Below are 20,055 nucleotides of genomic sequence, written 5' to 3'. Positions count from 1 at the left end.
TAGCCACTGTCATGGGAGGATTACACTGGAGCTCGTCTGTAGCCACTGTCAAGGGAGGATTACACTGGAGCTCGTCTGTAGCCACTGTCAAGGGAGGATTACACTGGAGATCGTCTGTAGCCACTGTCAAGGGAGGATTACACTGGAGCTAGTCTGTAGCCACTGTCATGGGAGGATTACACTGGAGCTAGTCTGTAGCCACTGTCAAGGGAGGATTACACTGGAGCTAGTCTGTAGCCACTGTCAAGGGAGGATTACACTGGAGCTAGTCAGTAGCCACTGTCAAGGGAGGATTACACTGGAGCTAGTCAGTAGCCACTGTCATGGGAGGATTACACTGGAGCTAGTCAGTAGCCACTGTCAAGGGAGGATTACACTGGAGCTAGTCTGTAGCCACTGTCAAGGGAGGTTTACACTGGAGCTAGTCATAGTAGCCACTGTCAAGGGAGGATTACACTGGAGCTAGTCTGTAGCCACTGTCAAGGGAGGATTACACTGGAGCTAGTCTGTAGCCACTGTCATGGGAGGATTACACTGGAGCTAGTCAGTAGCCACTGTCAAGGGAGGATTACACTGGAGCTAGTCAGTAGCCACTGTCAAGGGAGGATTACACTGGAGCTAGTCAGTAGCCACTGTCAAGGGAGGATTACACTGGAGCTAGTCAGTAGCCACTGTCAAGGGAGGATTACACTGGAGCTAGTCAGTAGCCACTGTCAAGGGAGGATTACACTGGAGCTAGTCAGTAGCCACTGTCAAGGGAGGATTACACTGGAGCTAGTCTGTAGCCACTGTCAAGGGAGGATTACACTGGAGCTAGTCAGTAGCCACTGTCAAGGGAGGATTACACTGGAGCTAGTCAGTAGCCACTGTCATGGGAGGATTACACTGGAGCTAGTCAGTAGCCACTGTCATGGGAGGATTACACTGGAGCTAGTCAGTAGCCACTGTCAAGGGAGGTTTACACTGGAGCTAGTCTGTAGCCACTGTCAAGGGAGGATTACACTGGAGCTAGTCAGTAGCCACTGTCAAGGGAGGATTACACTGGAGCTAGTCAGTAGCCACTGTCATGGGAGGATTACACTGGAGCTAGTCTGTAGCCACTGTCATGGGAGGATTACACTGGAGCTAGTCAGTAGCCACTGTCATGGGAGGATTACACTGGAGCTAGTCTGCAGCCACTGTCAAGGGAGGTTTACACTGGAGCTAGTCAGTAGCCACTGTCATGGGAGGATTACACTGGAGCTAGTCAGTAGCCACTGTCATGGGAGGATTACACTGGAGCTAGTCAGTAGCCACTGTCATGGGAGGATTACACTGGAGCTAGTCAGTAGCCACTGTCAAGGGAGGATTACACTGGAGCTAGTCTGTAGCCACTGTCAAGGGAGGATTACACTGGAGCTAGTCATAGTAGCCACTGTCAAGGGAGGATTACACTGGAGCTAGTCTGTAGCCACTGTCAAGGGAGGATTACACTGGAGCTAGTCTGTAGCCACTGTCAAGGGAGGATTACACTGGAGCTAGTCAGTAGCCACTGTCAAGGGATGATTACACTGGAGCTAGTCAGTAGCCACTGTCAAGGGAGGATTACACTGGAGCTAGTCAGTAGCCACTGTCAAGGGAGGATTACACTGGAGCTAGTCAGTAGCCACTGTCAAGGGAGGATTACACTGGAGCTAGTCAGTAGCCACTGTCAAGGGAGGATTACACTGGAGCTAGTCAGTAGCCACTGTCAAGGGAGGATTACACTGGAGCTAGTCAGTAGCCACTGTCAAGGGAGGATTACACTGGAGCTAGTCTGTAGCCACTGTCAAGGGAGGATTACACTGGAGCTAGTCAGTAGCCACTGTCAAGGGAGGATTACACTGGAGCTAGTCAGTAGCCACTGTCATGCACCCCACCATACCCCTGTCTGCGCATTATGCCCTGAATATATTCTACCATGCCCAGAAACCTGCTCCTCTTATCCTCTGCCCCCAACGCTCTAGGCGACCAGTTTTGATAGCCTTTAGCCGCACCCTCATACTACTCCTTCTCTGTTCCGCGGGTGATGTGGAGGTAAACCCAGGCCCTGCATGTCCCCAGGTACCCTCATTTGTTGACTTCTGTGATCGAAAAGTCTTGGTTTTATGCATGTCAACATCAGAAGCCTCCTCCCTAAGTTTGTTTTACTCACTGCTTTAGCACACTCTGCTAACCCTGATGTCCTTGCCGTGTCTGAATCCTGGCTCAGGAAGGCCACCAAAAATTCAGAGATTTCCATACCCAACTATAACATCTTCCGTCAAGATAGAACTGCCAAAGGGGGCGGAGTCGCAGTCTACTGCAGAGATAGCCTGCAAAGTAATGTCATACTTTCCAGGTCCATACCCAAACAGTTTGAACTACTAATTTTGAAAATTACTCTCTCCAGAAACAAGTCTCTCACTGTTGCCGCCTGCTACCGACCCCGTCAGCTCCCAGCTGTGCCCTGGACACCATTTGTGAATTGATCGCCCCCATCTAGCTTCAGAGTTTGTCCTGTTAGGTGACCTAAACTGGGATATGCTTAACACCCCGGCAGTCCTACAATCTAAGCTAGATGCCCTCAATCTCACGCAAATCATCAAGGAACCCACCAGGTACAACCCTAACTCTGTAAACAAGGGCACCCTCATAGACGTCATCCTGACCAACTGGCCCTCCAAATATACCTCCGCTGTCTTCAACCAGGATCTCAGCGATCACTGCCTCATCGCCTGTATCCGCCACGGAGCCGCAGTCAAACGACCACCCCTCATCACTGTCAAACGCTCCCTAAAACACTTCTGTGAGCAGGCCTTTCTAATCGACCTGGCCCGTGTATCCTGGAAGGACATTGACCTCATCCCGTCAGTTGAGGATGCCTGGTCATTCTTTAAAAGTAACTTCCTCACCATTTTGGATAAGCATGCTCCGTTCAAAAAATGCAGAACCAAGAACAGATACAGCCCTTGGTTCACTCCAGACCTGACTGTCCTCGACCAGCACAAAAACATCCTGTGGCGGACTGCAATAGCATCGAATAGCCCCCGTGATATGCAACTGTTCAGGGAAGTCAGGAACCAATACACGCAGTCAGTCAGGAAAGCTAAGGCCAGCTTCTTCAGGCAAAAGTTTGCATCCTGTAGCTCCAACTCCAAAAAGTTCTGGGACACTGTGAAGTCCATGGAGAACAAGAGCACCTCCTCCCAGCTGCCCACTGCACTGAGGCTAGGAAACACGGTCTCCACCGATAAATCCATGATTATCGAAAACTTCAATAAGCACTTCTCAACGGCTGGCCATGCCTTCCGCCTGGCTACTCCAACTCGGCCAACAGCTCCGCCCCCCCGTAGTTCCTCACCCAAGCCTCTCCAGGTTCTCCTTTACCCAAATCCAGATAGCAGATGTTCTGAAAGAGCTGCAAAACCTGGACCCGTACAAATCAGCTGGGCTTGACAATCTGGACCCGCTATTTCTGAAACTATCTGCCGCCATTGTCGCAACCCCTATTACCAGCCTGTTCAACCTCTCTTTCATATCGTCTGAGATCCCCAAGGATTGAAAGCTGCCGCAGTCATCCCCTCTTCAAAGGAGGAGACACCCTGGACCCAAACTGCTATAGACCTATATCCATCCTGCCCTGCCTATCTAAGGTCTTCGAAAGCCAAGTCAACAAACAGGTCACTGACCATCTCGAATCCCACCGTACCTTCTCCGCTGTGCAATCTGGTTTCCGAGCCGGTCACGGGTGCACCTCAGCCACACTCAAGGTACTAAATGATATCATAACCGCCATCGATAAAAGACAGTACTGTGCAGCCGTCTTCATCGACCTCGCCAAGGCTTTCGACTCTGTCAATCACCAAATTCTTATCGGCAGACTCAACAGCCTCGGTTTTTTCGGATGACTGCCTTGCCTGGTTCACCAATTACTTTGCAGACAGAGTTCAGTGTGTCAAATCAGAGGGCATGCTGTCCGGTCCTCTGGCAGTCTCTATGGGGGTGCCACAGGGTTCAATTCTCGGGCCGACTCTTTCTCTGTATATATCAATGATGTTGCTCTTGCTGCGGGCGATTCCCTGATCCACCTCTACGCAGACGACACCATTCTATATACTTTCGGCCCGTCATTGGACACTGTGCTATCAAACCTCCAAACGAGCTTCAATGCCATACAGCACTCCTTCCGTGGCCTCCAACTGCTCTTAAACGCGAGTAAAACCAAATGCATGCTTTTCAACCGATCGCTGCCTGCACCCGCATGCCCGACTAGCATCACCACCCTGGATGGTTCCAACCTTGAATATGTGGACATCTATAAGTACCTAGGTGTCTGGCTAGACTGCAAACTCTCCTTCCAGACTCACATCAAACATCTCCAATCAAAAATCAAATCCAGAGTCGGCTTTCTATTCCGCAACAAAGCCTCCTTCACTCACGCTGCCAAGCTTACCCTAGTAAAACTGACTATCCTACCGATCCTCGACTTCGGCGATGTCATCTACAAAATGGCTTCCAACACTCTACTCAGCAAACTGGATGCAGTCTATCACAGTGCCATCCGTTTTGTCACTAAAGCACCTTATACCACCCACCACTGCGACTTGTATGCTCTAGTCGGCTGGCCCTCACTACATATTCGTCGCCAGACCCACTGGCTCCAGGTCATTTACAAGTCCATGCTAGGTAAAGCTCCGCCTTATCTCAGTTCACTGGTCACGATGGCAACACCCATCCGTAGCACGCGCTCCAGCAGGTGTATCTCACTGATCATCCCTAAAGCCAACACCTCATTTGGCCGCCTTTCGTTCCAGTACTCTGCTGCCTGTGACTGGAACGAATTGCAAAAATCGCTGAAGTTGGAGACTTTATCTCCCTCACCAACTTCAAACATCAGCTATCCGAGCAGCTAACCGATCGCTGCAGCTGTACATAGTCTATAGGTAAATAGCTCACCCTTTTTCACCTACCTCATTCCCATACTGTTTTTATACTGTTTTTATTTATTTACTTTTCTGCTCTTTGCACACCAATATCTCTACCTGTACATGCCCATCTGATCATTTATCACTCCAGTGTTAATCTGCAAAATTGTATTATTCGCCTACCTCCTCATGCCTTTTGCACACATTGTATATAGACTGCCCATTTTTTTCTACTGTGTTATTGACTTGCTAATTGTTTACTCCATGTGTAACTCTGTTGTCTGTTCACACTGCTATGCTTTATCTTGGCCAGGTCGCAGTTGCAAATGAGAACTTGTTCTCAACTAGCCTACCTGGTTAAATAAAGGTGAAATAAAAAAAATAAAAAAATGGGAGGATTACACTGGAGCTAGTCAGTAGCCACTGTCATGGGAGGATTACACTGGAGCTAGTCAGTAGCCACTGTCATGGGAGGATTACACTGGAGCTAGTCAGTAGCCACTGTCAAGGGAGGATTACACTGGAGCTAGTCAGTAGCCACTGTCAAGGGAGGATTACACTGGAGCTAGTCAGTAGCCACTGTCAAGGGAGGATTACACTGGAGCTAGTCTGTAGCCACTGTCAAGGGAGGATTACACTGGAGCTAGTCAGTAGCCACTGTCAAGGGAGGATTACACTGGAGCTAGTCTGTAGCCACTGTCAAGGGAGGATTACACTGGAGCTAGTCATAGTAGCCACTGTCAAGGGAGGATTACACTGGAGCTAGTCATAGTAGCCACTGTCAAGGGAGGATTACACTGGAGCTAGTCATAGTAGCCACTGTCAAGGGAGGATTACACTGGAGCGAGTCATAGTAGCCACTGTCATGGGAGGATTACACTGGAGCTAGTCACAGTAGCCACTGTCATGGGAGGATTACACTGGAGCTAGTCATAGTAGCCACTGTCAAGGGAGGATTACACTGGAGCTAGTCATAGTAGCCACTGTCATGGGAGGATTACACTGGAGCTAGTCATAGTAGCCACTGTCATGGGAGGTTTACACTGGAGCTAGTCTGTAGCCACTGTCAAGGGAGGATTACACTGGAGCTAGTCATAGTAGCCACTGTCAAGGGAGGATTACACTGGAGCTAGTCTGTAGCCACTGTCAAGGGAGGATTACACTGGAGCTAGTCATAGTAGCCACTGTCAATGGAGTATTACACTGGAGCTAGTCAGTAGCCACTGTCATGGGAGGATTACACTGGAGCTAGTCAGTAGCCACTGTCATGGGAGGATTACACTGGAGCTAGTCAGTAGCCACTGTCATGGGAGGATTACACTGGAGCTAGTCAGTAGCCACTGTCAAGGGAGGATTACACTGGAGCTAGTCAGTAGCCACTGTCAAGGGAGGATTACACTGGAGCTAGTCAGTAGCCACTGTCAAGGGAGGATTACACTGGAGCTAGTCTGTAGCCACTGTCAAGGGAGGATTACACTGGAGCTAGTCTGTAGCCACTGTCAAGGGAGGATTACACTGGAGCTAGTCAGTAGCCACTCATGGGAGGATTACACTGGAGCTAGTCAGTAGCCACTGTCATGGGAGGATTACACTGGAGCTAGTCAGTAGCCACTGTCATGGGAGGATTACACTGGAGCTAGTCAGTAGCCACTGTCATGGGAGGATTACACTGGAGCTAGTCAGTAGCCACTGTCATGGGAGGATTACACTGGAGCTAGTCAGTAGCCACTGTCAAGGGAGGATTACACTGGAGCTAGTCATAGTAGCCACTGTCAAGGGAGGATTACACTGGAGCTAGTCAGTAGCCACTGTCAAGGGAGGATTACACTGGAGCTAGTCAGTAGCCACTGTCAAGGGAGGATTACACTGGAGCTAGTCTGTAGCCACTGTCAAGGGAGGATTACACTGGAGCTAGTCAGTAGCCACTGTCATGGGAGGATTACACTGGAGCTAGTCAGTAGCCACTGTCATGGGAGGATTACACTGGAGCTAGTCAGTAGCCACTGTCAAGGGAGGATTACACTGGAGCTAGTCTGTAGCCACTGTCAAGGGAGGATTACACTGGAGCTAGTCAGTAGCCACTGTCAAGGGAGGATTACACTGGAGCTAGTCTGTAGCCACTGTCAAGGGAGGATTACACTGGAGCTAGTCATAGTAGCCACTGTCAAGGGAGGATTACACTGGAGCTAGTCTGTAGCCACTGTCAAGGGAGTATTACACTGGAGCTAGTCAGTAGCCACTGTCATGGGAGGATTACACTGGAGCTAGTCAGTAGCCACTGTCATGGGAGGATTACACTGGAGCTAGTCAGTAGCCACTGTCAAGGGAGGTTTACACTGGAGCTAGTCAGTAGCCACTGTCAAGGGAGGTTTACACTGGAGCTAGTCAGTAGCCACTGTCAAGGGAGGATTACACTGGAGCTAGTCAGTAGCCACTGTCATGGGAGGATTACACTGGAGCTAGTCTGTAGCCACTGTCATGGGAGGATTACACTGGAGCTAGTCAGTAGCCACTGTCATGGGAGGATTACACTGGAGCTAGTCAGTAGCCACTGTCAAGGGAGGTTTACACTGGAGCTAGTCAGTAGCCACTGTCAATCTATCTTTTTGGTAAAAACATGCTGAAACTTTCTCCCCCCCACAACAGGGAGACACGTTGAACACCACAGGGGATAAAGGAGTCAAGTCTCTGGTCAACAAGATGACCTTTGCCCTCAAGTCCAAGTCTGTCATAGCGAAGGAGAAGATGATAAGCTTTATGGAGAACACGGCTACACCTGTAGACAGGTAATATCCTGTCCTTCCATGCTCTGTCTGTGTTAGTATAGACAGGTAATAATATCCTTCCATGCTCTGTCTGTGTTAATATAGACAGGTAATATCCTTCCATGCTCTGTCTGTGTTAATATAGACGGGTAATATCCTTTCCTTCCATGCTCTGTCTGTGTTAATATGGACAGGTAATATCCTTCCATGCTCAGGACTCATCTCGCAGATAAATAATACAAATTATTCAAATCAGGGAATAATTATGGACTCCACTCCTGTAATTCAATGTTATTAAATCATTATTAATGATCCTTTACTAATTTAATAGTATTAATCTGTGCCTTAGTTCACCCCTCTTCGCCGTGCCTTAGTTGACCCCTCTTCGCCGTGCCTTAGTTGACCCCTCTTCGCCGTGCCTTAGTTGAACCCCTCTTCGCCGTGCCTTAGTTCACCCCTCTTCGCTGTGCCTTAGTTGAACCCCTCTTCGCCGTGCCTTAGTTGAACCCCTCTTCGCCGTGCCTTAGTTGACCCCTCTTCGCCGTGCCTTAGTTGAACCCCTCTTCGCCGTACCTTAGTTGAACCCCTCTTCGCCGTGCCTTAGTTGACCCCTCTTCGCCATGCCCTAGTTGACCTCTCTTCGCCATGCCTTAGTTGACCCCTCTTCGCCGTGCCTTAGTTGAACCCCTCTTCGCCGTGCCTTAGTTGACCCCTCTTCGCCGTGCCTTAGTTGACCCCTCTTCGCCGTGCCTTAGTTGACCCCTCTTCGCCGTGCCTTAGTTGACCCCTCTTCGCTGTGCCTTAGTTGAACCCCTCTTCGCCGTGCCTTAGTTGACCCCTCTTCGCCGTGCCTTAGTTGACCCCTCTTCGCTGTGCCTTAGTTGAACCCCTCTTCGCCGTGCCTTAGTTGGACCCCTCTTCGTGCCTTAGTTGACCCCTCTTCGCCGTGCCTTAGTTGACCCCTCTTCGCCGTGCCTTAGTTGACCCCTCTTCGCCGTGCCTTAGTTGACCCCTCTTCGCCGTGCCTTAGTTGAACCCCTCTTCGCCGTGCCTTAGTTGAACCCCTCTTCGCCGTGCCTTAGTTGAACCCCTCTTCGCCGTGCCTTAGTTGACCCCTCTTCGCCGTGCCTTAGTTGACCCCTCTTCGCCGTGCCTTAGTTGAACCCCTCTTCGCCGTGCCTTAGTTGAACCCCTCTTCGCCGTGCCTTAGTTGACCCCTCTTTGCCGTGCCTTAGTTGACCCCTCTTTGCCGTGCCTTAGTTCGCCCCTCTTCGCCGTGCCTTAGTTGAACCCCTCTTCGCCGTGCCTTAGTTGAACCCCTCTTCGCCGTGCCTTAGTTGAACCCCTCTTTGCCGTGCCTTAGTTGACCCCTCTTTGCCGTGCCTTAGTTGACCCCTCTTCGCCGTGCCTTAGTTGACCCCTCTTCGCCGTGCCTTAGTTGAACCCCTCTTCGCCGTGCCTTAGTTGAACCCCTCTTCGCCGTGCCTTAGTTGACCCCTCTTCGCCGTGCCTTAGTTGACCCCTCTTTGCCGTGCCTTAGTTGGCCCCTCTTCGCCGTGCCTTAGTTGAACCCCTCTTCGCCGTGCCTTAGTTGACCCCTCTTTGCCGTGCCTTAGTTGGCCCCTCTTCGCCGTGCCTTAGTTGGCCCCTCTTCGCCGTGCCTTAGTTGGCCCCTCTTCGCCGTGCCTTAGTTCGCCCCTCTTCGCCGTGCCTTAGTTCGCCCCTCTTCGCCGTGCCTTAGTTCACCCCTCTTCGCCGTGCCTTAGTTCACCCCTCTTCGCCGTGCCTTAGTTCACCCCTCTTCGCCGTGCCTTAGTTCACCCCTCTTCGCCGTGCCTTAGTTGAACCCCTCTTCGCCGTGCCTTAGTTCACCCCTCTTCGCCGTGCCTTAGTTGAACCCCTCTTCGCCGTGCCTTAGTTGAACCCCTCTTCGCCGTGCCTTAGTTGAACCCCTCTTCGCCGTGCCTTAGTTCACCCCTCTTCGCCGTGCCTTAGTTGAACCCCTCTTCGCCGTGCCTTAGTTGAACCCCTCTTTGCCGTGCCTTAGTTGACCCCTAATCTCGTGCATAAATGTAACCCTTCATCATTGTGCCTTGTGTATTCCATGCTAGAATGTCTTTCACTCTCCCCTGGCCAGAGAAGGGGGTCCCTGACCGGTAAGACTCTCCCAGCAGCATGATGGCCTCTGTGGCCCCATCTTATTCCTGCTCTGTCTCTCGCAGCCTACTTATTGCCCCGGGGACCAGAGGGCACTTGTTATGGAGCCGAGAGCTGTACCACGACCACACTAACGCATCCCCCCTAACATACTGCTCCCATCCCTTACTCACACCATGTCTCCAGTCCACATTCTGGCTCCTGGATGAAGTACTGCTCTCTGATCACTCTGTCACCTGTTATAGTCGCTATGCTCTGTGTCATCTGTTATAGTCCCTGTGCTCGGTGTCACCTGTTATAGTTGCTATGCTCTGTGTCATCTGTTATAGTCCCTGTGCTCTGTGTCACCTGTTATAGTCGCTATGCTCTGTGTCATCTGTTATAGTCCCTGTGCTCTGTGTCACCTGTTATAGTCGCTATGCTCTGTGTCATCTGTTATAGTCCCTGTGCTCTGTGTCACCTGTTATAGTCGCTATGTCACTGTCTGTAGGTCACTGTCTGTTGTTGCTCTTTTTAGTCTAACTATATGAGTTGTCTGCAGTGGTCCTTGGATCTTTGCCTCGCCACTGTTTGCGTGGACATTCACTTTAAGTGTGTGATACTATTTCACTGTTCCCCAAGGTGATAGCCGGGGCTGTGTGGTTCTCTGTTCTCCAAGGTGAGAGCCGGGGCTGTGTGGTTCACTGTTCTCCAAGGTGATAGCCGGGGCTGTGTGGTTCACTGTTCTCCAAGGTGAGAGCCGGGGCTGTGTGGTTCACTGTTCTCCAAGGTGAGAGCCGGGGCTGTGTGGTTCACTGTTCTCCAGGGTGAGAGCCGGGGCTGTGTGGTTCACTGTTCTCCAGGGTGATAGCCGAGGCTGTGTGGTTCACTGTTCTCCAAGGTGATAGCCGGGGCTGTGTGGTTCACTGTTCTCCAAGGTTATAGCCGGGGCTGTGTGGTTCACTGTTCTCCAAGGTTATAGCCGGGGCTGTGTGGTTCACTGTTCTCCAAGGTGAGAGCCGGGGCTGTGTGGTAAACTGTTCTCCAGGGTGAGAGCCGGGGCTGTGTGGTTCACTGTTCTCCAAGGTGATAGCCGGGGCTGTGTGGTTCACTGTTCTCCAGGGTGAGAGCCGGGGCTGTGTGGTTCACTGTTCTCCAAGGTGATAGCCGGGGCTGTGTGGTTCACTGTTCTCCAGGGTGATAGCCGGGGCTGTGTGGTTCACTGTTCTCCAAGGTGATAGCCGAGGCTGTGTGGTTCACTGTTCTCCAGGGTGAGAGCCGGGGCTGTGTGGTTCACTGTTCTCCAAGGTGATAGCCGAGGCTGTGTGGTTCACTGTTCTCCAAGGTGAGAGCCTGGGCTGTGTGGTTCACTGTTCTCCAGGGTGAGAGCCTGGGCTGTGTGGTTCACTGTTCTCCAGGGTGAGAGCCTGGGCTGTGTGGTTCACTGTTCTCCAAGGTGAGAGCCTGGGCTGTGTGGTTCACTGTTCTCCAGGGTGAGAGCCTGGGCTGTGTGGTTCACTGTTCTCCAGGGTGAGAGCCGGGGCTGTGGCTGTATATCTACTGTATGTGCCTCTATTGCCCTGAATATCACCACTAATAAATTACGCTGTAATTGTAGAACCACTTCTTTAACTGGTTTCATATTCCTCTAATAGTAACATAGCTGCCTGACTAATCCCAGATGGCTTTAACTGGTTTCTTATTCCTCTAATAGTAACATAGCTGCCTGACTAATCCCAGATGGCTTTAACTGGTTTCTTATTCCTCTAATAGTAACATAGCTGCCTGACTAATCCCAGATGGCTTTAACTGGTTTCTTATTCCTCTAATAGTGACATAGCTGCCTGACTAATCCCAGGTGGCTTTAACTGGTTTCTTATTCCTCTAATAGTAACATAGCTGCCTGACTAATCCCAGATGGTTTTAACTGGTTTCTTATTCCTCTAATAGTAACATAGCTGCCTGACTAATCCCAGATGGCTTTAACTGGTTTCTTATTCCTCTAATAGTAACATAGCTGCCTGACTAATCCCAGATGGCTTTGACTGGTTTCTTATTCCTCTAATAGTGACATAGCTGCCTGACTAATCCCAGATGGCTTTGACTGGTTTCTTATTCCTCTAATAGTAACATAGCTGCCTGACTAATCCCAGATGGCTTTAAATGGTTTCTTATTCCTCTAATAGTAACATAGCTGCCTGACTAATCCCAGATGGCTTTAACTGGTTTCTTATTCCTCTAATAGTAACATAGCTGCCTGACTAATCCCAGATGGCTTTAACTGGTTTCTTATTCCTCTAATAGTAACATAGCTGCCTGACTAATCCCAGATGGCTTTAACTGGTTTCTTATTCCTCTAATAGTAACATAGCTAGCTGCCTGACTAATCCCAGATGGCTTTAACTGGTTTCTTATTCCTCTAATAGTAACATAGCTGCCTGACTAATCCCAGATGGCTTTAACTGGTTTCTTATTCCTCTAATAGTAACATAGCTGCCTGACTAATCCCAGATGGCTTTAACTGGTTTCTTATTCCTCTAATAGTAACATCCCAGATGACTAATCCCAGATGGGCCGTGCGTGTGGCTGGTCGTGCTTCATGTAGGGGGGCAGGAATGAAGAACAACCCTCTGACTTGTTTGTCTCTTCTATATAACAGGCATGTGAGCAGTAGTGACCGGGTTGGAAAACCTTACAGAGGAGTGAAGCCGGTGTTCAGCATCGGTGATGAGGAAGAGTATGATACAGGTAACTATTGTGAAATACATCTACAATACTACTACTACAACAATCGATACTACTATACTACTACAATCAATAGTACTACAGTACTACAATCAATATTACTACATTAGTAATACCTTACTACAATTAATACTACTACTACTACAATCAATACTACTCTACTACTACAATCAATAGTACTACAGTACTACAATCAATATTACTACATTAGTAATACCATACTACAATTAATACTACTACAATACTACACTACCTCAATCAATACTACTTCATTAATACTACATTACTAATACATAACTACAATTAATACTACTACAATACTATACTGCTACAATCAATACTACTACTCTAGTCAACACTACTATATTAGTAATAAATTAGTAATACAGTACTACACTTAATACTACTACAATAGTACACTACCTCAATACTACTATATTATAAATACAGTACTACAATTAATACTATACTACTACAATCAATACTACTACAGTACTACTTCTACAATAGTAATACAGTACTACAATTAATACTACTACAATACTACACTGCCCCAATCAATATTACCGCAGTATTGCTATAATACTTAAATACTACTACAATATGTATTACAATCAATACTACAGTGCTACAATCAATTATACAATACTGCTACAACCCTGTAACCCCAATCAGTCGTCCCTTCAGACTCGTTCTTCTCTCCACCTATAGACCTGACTCACCAATAGGGCTGTTACGGTGACCGTATTATCGCCACACCGGCGGTCACGCGTCATGATGGCAGTCAAATTCTACGTGACCATTTAGTCACGGTAATTAAGCTTCTCCAGGGCTCTGATGCTGCTGTCATTAGTAGCCTACACAAACCTTCCAACTGCCTGGTACTCAGCTCTCTATTGTCCCTCTAATCACTCTGACATCAATGCAAATGTATTCGAAAATCTAATCCAGCATTTCATGAGCTCATGTTGCACAAAATTTCTATGGGCTATGCAATTGCGTGAGAAAACAGAGTGATGGCCTCTATTAAAAAGAGGAGGATCCCATCAGCTTTCTATAGGCTGTATTTATTTCTCAACTTTGCTAATATTAATCACATTGCTTCTCTTTACAACAGGAGTATAGCTTCTCTTTACAACAGGAGTATAGCCTGCCTATCTGACATGCAAATTAACCACGGGAAAAACCACGGGAAAAGCGTCCTCCATTCGCTATTTCAGTGCATAGATGACATATTTTCCCCCTGCCAGCTGCATGATAATGGTCCATTCTAAATCAAAACTAATTTCACACATATATTATTTAGTACAGTTGAAGTCGGAAGTTTACATCCACTCAGGTTTGAGTCGTTAAAACTCATTTTTCGACCACAATACATTTCTTGTTAACAAACTATAGTTTTGGCAAGTCGGTTAGGACATCTACATTGTGCATGACACAAGTCATTTTTCCAACAATTGTTTACAGACCGAACTCACTGTCTCACAATTCCAGTGGGTCAGAAGTTTACATACATTAAGTTGACTGTGCCTTTAAACAGCTTGGACAATTCCAGAAGATGATGTCATGGCTTTAAAAGCTTCTGATAGGCTAATTGGCATCATTTGAGTCAATTGGAGGTGTACCTGTGGATGTATTTCAAGGCCTACCTTCAAACTCAGTGCATCTTTGCTTGACATCATGGTAAAATCAAAAGAAATCAGCCAAGACCGCAGAAAAACAATTGTAGACCTCCACAAGTCAGGTTCATCCTTGGGAGCAATTTCCAAACATCTGTACAAACAATAGTACGCAAGTATAAACACCATGGGAACACTCAGCCGTCAAAATGGCTTAAGGACAACAAAGTCAAGGTATTGGTGTGGCCATCACAACGCCCTGACCTCAATCCTATAGAAAAGGTGTGGGCAGAACTGAAAAGCGTGTGCGAGCAAGGAGGCCTACAAACCTGACTCAGTTACACCTGCTCTGTCAGGAGGAATGGGCCAAAATTCACCCAACTTATTGTGGGAAGCTTGTGGAAGTCTACCCGAAATGTTTGACCCAAGTTAAACAATTTAAAGGCAATGCTACCAAATACTAATTGAGTGTATCTAAACTTCTGACCCACTGGGAATGTGATGAAAGAAATTAAAGCTGAAATAAATCATTCTCTCTACTATTATTCCAGCTTGTGTACTTTTCCAAATCGTAGTTGCACACCTCATGCCCACAGGCCTATATGTTTTGATAGGGTTAGTATCACAACTAAAGTGGCCAAATAACTTATTTTAAAATGAAGCACGTTAATCCGCTTTACAAGGGGTGTAGAGCCTAACTGGCATACATAGCAGTGCGTGAGTTTCAAGTTTGGGGAAGAAAATGTTCACCATAAAAATGCACCTTTTACAATAAAAGCATTACATGCATACACGCATTTGTGGCTATTTTTATTTTATTCTATTTTTTAAATGTTTTTTCCCCCGCCAATGGAACATTCACACTTATAGCCTACTACCATGTGTGCATTGTCAACTGTTGTACTATGGGGGATAGTAGATTTACAGAGGCTAGTACTTTTGCTGTTCGTTATGCCTACTCATCTTGTTGGCTGACATAGTAAATGTGGACATTTCTTCCAATATCTTCAATTATGAGGATGAGCGTGGTTGCATCCCGACGTGTCTGTCTTCACTTGTAGCCTGTGAGACCCTCTCGTGTGGGAGAGCCATTTGAGTGAGAGGTGCTTTGTAGCCTGGAGAGGGGAATTATAATGATTATATTCAGCCCAAGGGGGAAAACGGCCACTAGCCGCAAAAGGCATGGATTTTCTTTTTTAGGGGGCATTAGGGCCACACAAAGGGAATGCAGGCGGATCATTTGAGGCATTATCAAGTGCTTGTCAAATTGTGAATGAGAGACTGATGACGTGTGTACAGCCTGCACAATAAACAATACAGAGCTCATGCCTTTCATAAGACCTTTGTCAAATCATCAGTAGAGTCTCAACAGCTAATGGGGATCCTAATAAAATACAATTCAGCCTTCGTATCACAACTAAAGTTCCATAAATAACTGTAAATGAAGCATATAGGAGGACCAGTTCCTTTGTTAACCGCTCAACATGGGAATAGCAGCATGTGCGCACTCCCTCAAATCCTTTGGAGAAAATATCCTTTTTATTTTATTCAGCTACAGTGCATTCGGAAAGTATTCAGACACTTGACTTTTCCACATTTTGTGACGTTACAGCCTTATATACCTTATATAGACAGGGTCTGAATACTTATGTAAATAAGACGTTTCTGTTTTTTTTTATACATTTGCAAAAATGTCTCGCATTGTCATTATGGGGTATTGTGATGTCATTATGGGGTATTGTGATGTCATTATGGGGTATTGTGACGTCATTATGGGGTATTGTGACGTCATTATGGGGTATTGTGACGTCATTATGGGGTATTGTGACGTCATTATGGGGTATTGTGTGTAGGTTGATGAGGCTGTAACATATAACAAAATGTGGAACAAGTCAAGGGGTCTGAATACTTTCTGAATCCACTTGAATGTTCAAATGTATTCTTCATAATATAAAATAATTCCACGGAAGGTCAGTGGCTTGTAGGCTGTGTGTGGAAGACAGCAGATGCTAAATGTGAATGTTAATTAATGGTCAATTTACCTTGAGACCAGCAGTTATTTGCTTGACAATCACCGGCTGATTAAATTTCATTACCGCCACAGCCCTACTCACCACTAGTTCAGTGGTTCCCAAACTGTGAATCGGGGCCCACTTGTGGGTCACCCTGATGGGGGGGTTGCGACTCAACAGACACCTCAATTGGGAACCCCTGCTCTAGTTGACTAAAACTATTGATCTAGTTTGATCTCATTGGCTGTTTCCCCCCGTCTCGCTGTTCAGATGAGATTGACAGCTCGTCCATGTCGGATGATGACAGGAAGGAGATCGTAAACATCCAGACGTGGATCAACAAACCAGATGTGAAGCACCATGTTCCCTGTAATGAGGTCAAGGAAACCGGACACATGTTCCCCAGGTGAGATTCCTGTTAGAATAGACACATGTTCCCCAGGTGAGATTCCTGTTACAATAGACACATGTTCCCCAGGTGAGATTCCTGTTACAATAGACACATGTTCCCCAGGTGAGATTCCTGTTAGAATAGACACATGTTCCCCAGGTGAGATTCCTGTTACAATAGACACATGTTCCCCAGGTGAGATTCCTGTTAGAATAGACACATGTTCCCCAGGTGAGATTCCTGTTAGAATAGACACATGTTCCCCAGGTGAGATTCCTGTTAGAATAGACGCATGTTCCCCAGGTGAGATTCCTGTTACAATAGACGCATGTTCCCCAGGTGAGATTCCTGTTAGAATAGACGCATGTTCCCCAGGTGAGATTCCTGTTAGAATAGACGCATGTTCCCCAGGTGAGATTCCTGTTACAATAGACACATGTTCCCCAGGTGAGATTCCTGTTAGAATAGACACATGTTCCCCAGGTGAGATTCCTGTTAGAATAGACACATGTTCCCCAGGTGAGATTCCTGTTACAATAGACACATGTTCCCCAGGTGAGATTCCTGTTACAATAGACACATGTTCCCCAGGTGAGATTCCTGTTAGAATAGACACATGTTCCCCAGGTGAGATTCCTGTTACAATAGACACATGTTCCCCAGGTGAGATTCCTGTTACAATAGACACATGTTCCCCAGGTGAGATTCCTGTTACAATAGACACATGTTCCCCAGGTGAGATTCCTGTTACAATAGACACATGTTCCCCAGGTGAGATTCCTGTTAGAATAGACACATGTTCCCCAGGTGAGATTCCTGTTACAATAGACACATGTTCCCCAGGTGAGATTCCTGTTACAATAGACACATGTTCCCCAGGTGAGATTCCTGTTAGAATAGACACATGTTCCCCAGGTGAGATTCCTGTTAGAATAGACACATGTTCCCCAGGTGAGATTCCTGTTAGAATAGACACATGTTCCCCAGGTGAGATTCCTGTTACAATAGACACATGTTCCCCAGGTGAGATTCCTGTTAGAATAGACACATGTTCCCCAGGTGAGATTCCTGTTACAATAGACACATGTTCCCCAGGTGAGATTCCTGTTACAATAGACACATGTTCCCCAGGTGAGATTCCTGTTACAATAGACACATGTTCCCCAGGTGAGATTCCTGTTACAATAGACACATGTTCCCCAGGTGAGATTCCTGTTACAATAGACACATGTTCCCCAGGTGAGATTCCTGTTACAATAGACACATGTTCCCCAGGTGAGATTCCTGTTACAATAGACACATGTTCCCCAGATGAGATTCCTGTTAGAATAGACACATGTTCCCCAGGTGAGATTCCTGTTAGAATAGACACATGTTCCCCAGGTGAGATTCCTGTTACAATAGACACATGTTCCCCAGGTGAGATTCCTGTTAGAATAGACACATGTTCCCCAGGTGAGATTCCTGTTACAATAGACACATGTTCCCCAGGTGAGATTCCTGTTAGAATAGACACATGTTCCCAGGTGAGATTCCTGTTAGAATAGACACATGTTCCCCAGGTGAGATTCCTGTTACAATAGACACATGTTCCCCAGGTGAGATTCCTGTTACAATAGACACATGTTCCCCAGGTGAGATTCCTGTTACAATAGACACATGTTCCCCAGGTGAGATTCCTGTTACAATAGACACATGTTCCCCAGGTGAGATTCCTGTTACAATAGACACATGTTCCCCAGGTGAGATTCCTGTTACAATAGACACATGTTCCCCAGGTGAGATTCCTGTTACAATAGACACATGTTCCCCAGGTGAGATTCCTGTTACAATAGACACATGTTCCCCAGGTGAGATTCCTGTTAGAATAGACACATGTTCCCCAGGTGAGATTCCTGTTAGAATAGACACATGTTCCCCAGGTGAGATTCCTGTTACAATAGACACATGTTCCCCAGGTGAGATTCCTGTTACAATAGACACATGTTCCCCAGGTGAGATTCCTGTTAGAATAGACACATGTTCCCCAGGTGAGATTCCTGTTACAATAGACACATGTTCCCCAGGTGAGATTCCTGTTAGAATAGACACATGTTCCCCAGGTGAGATTCCTGTTAGAATAGACACATGTTCCCCAGGTGAGATTCCTGTTACAATAGACACATGTTCCCCAGGTGAGATTCCTGTTACAATAGACACATGTTCCCCAGGTGAGATTCCTGTTACAATAGACACATGTTCCCCAGGTGAGATTCCTGTTACAATAGACACATGTTCCCCAGGTGAGATTCCTGTTACAATAGACACATGTTCCCCAGGTGAGATTCCTGTTACAATAGACACATGTTCCCCAGGTGAGATTCCTGTTACAATAGACACATGTTCCCCAGGTGAGATTCCTGTTACAATAGACACATGTTCCCCAGGTGAGATTCCTGTTACAATAGACACATGTTCCCCAGGTGAGATTCCTGTTAGAATAGACGCATGTTCCCCAGGTGAGATTCCTGTTAGAATAGACGCATGTTCCCCAGGTGAGATTCCTGTTACAATAGACACATGTTCCCCAGGTGAGATTCCTGTTAGAATAGACACATGTTCCCCAGGTGAGATTCCTGTTACAATAGACACATGTTCCCCAGGTGAGATTCCTGTTACAATAGACGCATGTTCCCCAGGTGAGATTCCTGTTACAATAGACGCATGTTCCCCAGGTGAGATTCCTGTTACAATAGACACATGTTCCCCAGGTTCCTGTTTCTAATGGTTCCTGTTTCTAATGTAACGTGGTTCCTGTTTCTAATGGGTCCTGTTTCTAATGGGTCCTGTTTCTAATGGTTCCTGTTTCTAATGGGTCCTGTTTCTAATGGTTCCTGTTTCTAATGGTTCCTGTTTCTAATGGTTCCTGTTTCTAATGGTTTCTGTTTCTAATGGGTCCTGTTTCTAATGGTTCCTGTTTCTAATGTAACGTGGTTTCTGTTTCTAATGGTTCCTGTTTCTAATGGGTCCTGTTTCTAATGTAACGTGGTTTCTGTTTCTAATTGTTTCTGTTTCTAATGGGTCTTGTTTCTAATGGCTCCTGTTTCTAATGGCTCCTGTTTCTAATGGGTCCTGTTTCTAATGTAACGTGGTTCCTGTTTCTAATGGTTCCTCTTTCTAATGTAACGTGGTTTCTGTTTCTAATGGTTTCTGTTTCTAATGGTTTCTGTTTCTAATGGGTCCTGTTTCTAATGGGTCCTGTTTCTAATGGGTCCTGTTTCTAATGGGTCCTGTTTCTAATGGGTCCTGTTTCTAATGGGTCCTGTTTCTAATGGGTCCTGTTTCTAATGGGTCCTGTTTCTAATGGGTCCTGTTTCTAATGGGTCCTGTATCTAATGTGAAGTGGTTCCTGTTTCTAATGTAACGTGATTTCTGTTTCTAGTGGTTCCTGTTTCTAATGGTTTCTGTTTCTAATGGGTCCTG

At 46.9% G+C, this 20,055-nt stretch overlaps 1 protein-coding gene across 5 annotated transcripts in view; it reads left to right on the top strand.

The window, feature by feature from the left end:
* tbc1d23 (TBC1 domain family, member 23) overlaps window positions 1-20,055 on the top strand; it is a 142,098-nt gene that overhangs the window by 107,661 nt on the left and 14,382 nt on the right. For 3 of the 5 annotated variants that reach the window (XM_052475763.1, XM_052475762.1, XM_052475765.1), the window contains exons 14-17: window positions 7,572-7,711; window positions 9,802-9,846; window positions 12,486-12,574; window positions 16,473-16,608. In XM_052475763.1, coding sequence (XP_052331723.1) covers window positions 7,572-7,711; window positions 9,802-9,846; window positions 12,486-12,574; window positions 16,473-16,608 — 410 coding nt within the window. The remainder of the gene's footprint in view (window positions 1-7,571; window positions 7,712-9,801; window positions 9,847-12,485; window positions 12,575-16,472; window positions 16,609-20,055) is intronic. The other 2 variants (XM_052475766.1, XM_052475764.1) reach the window with 1 other exon arrangement.

This window comes from Oncorhynchus keta, chromosome 22 (genome assembly GCF_023373465.1).
Source record: "Oncorhynchus keta strain PuntledgeMale-10-30-2019 chromosome 22, Oket_V2, whole genome shotgun sequence".
Taxonomy (NCBI): domain Eukaryota; kingdom Metazoa; phylum Chordata; class Actinopteri; order Salmoniformes; family Salmonidae; genus Oncorhynchus; species Oncorhynchus keta.
This window is presented reverse-complemented; position numbering and strand designations above follow the sequence as displayed.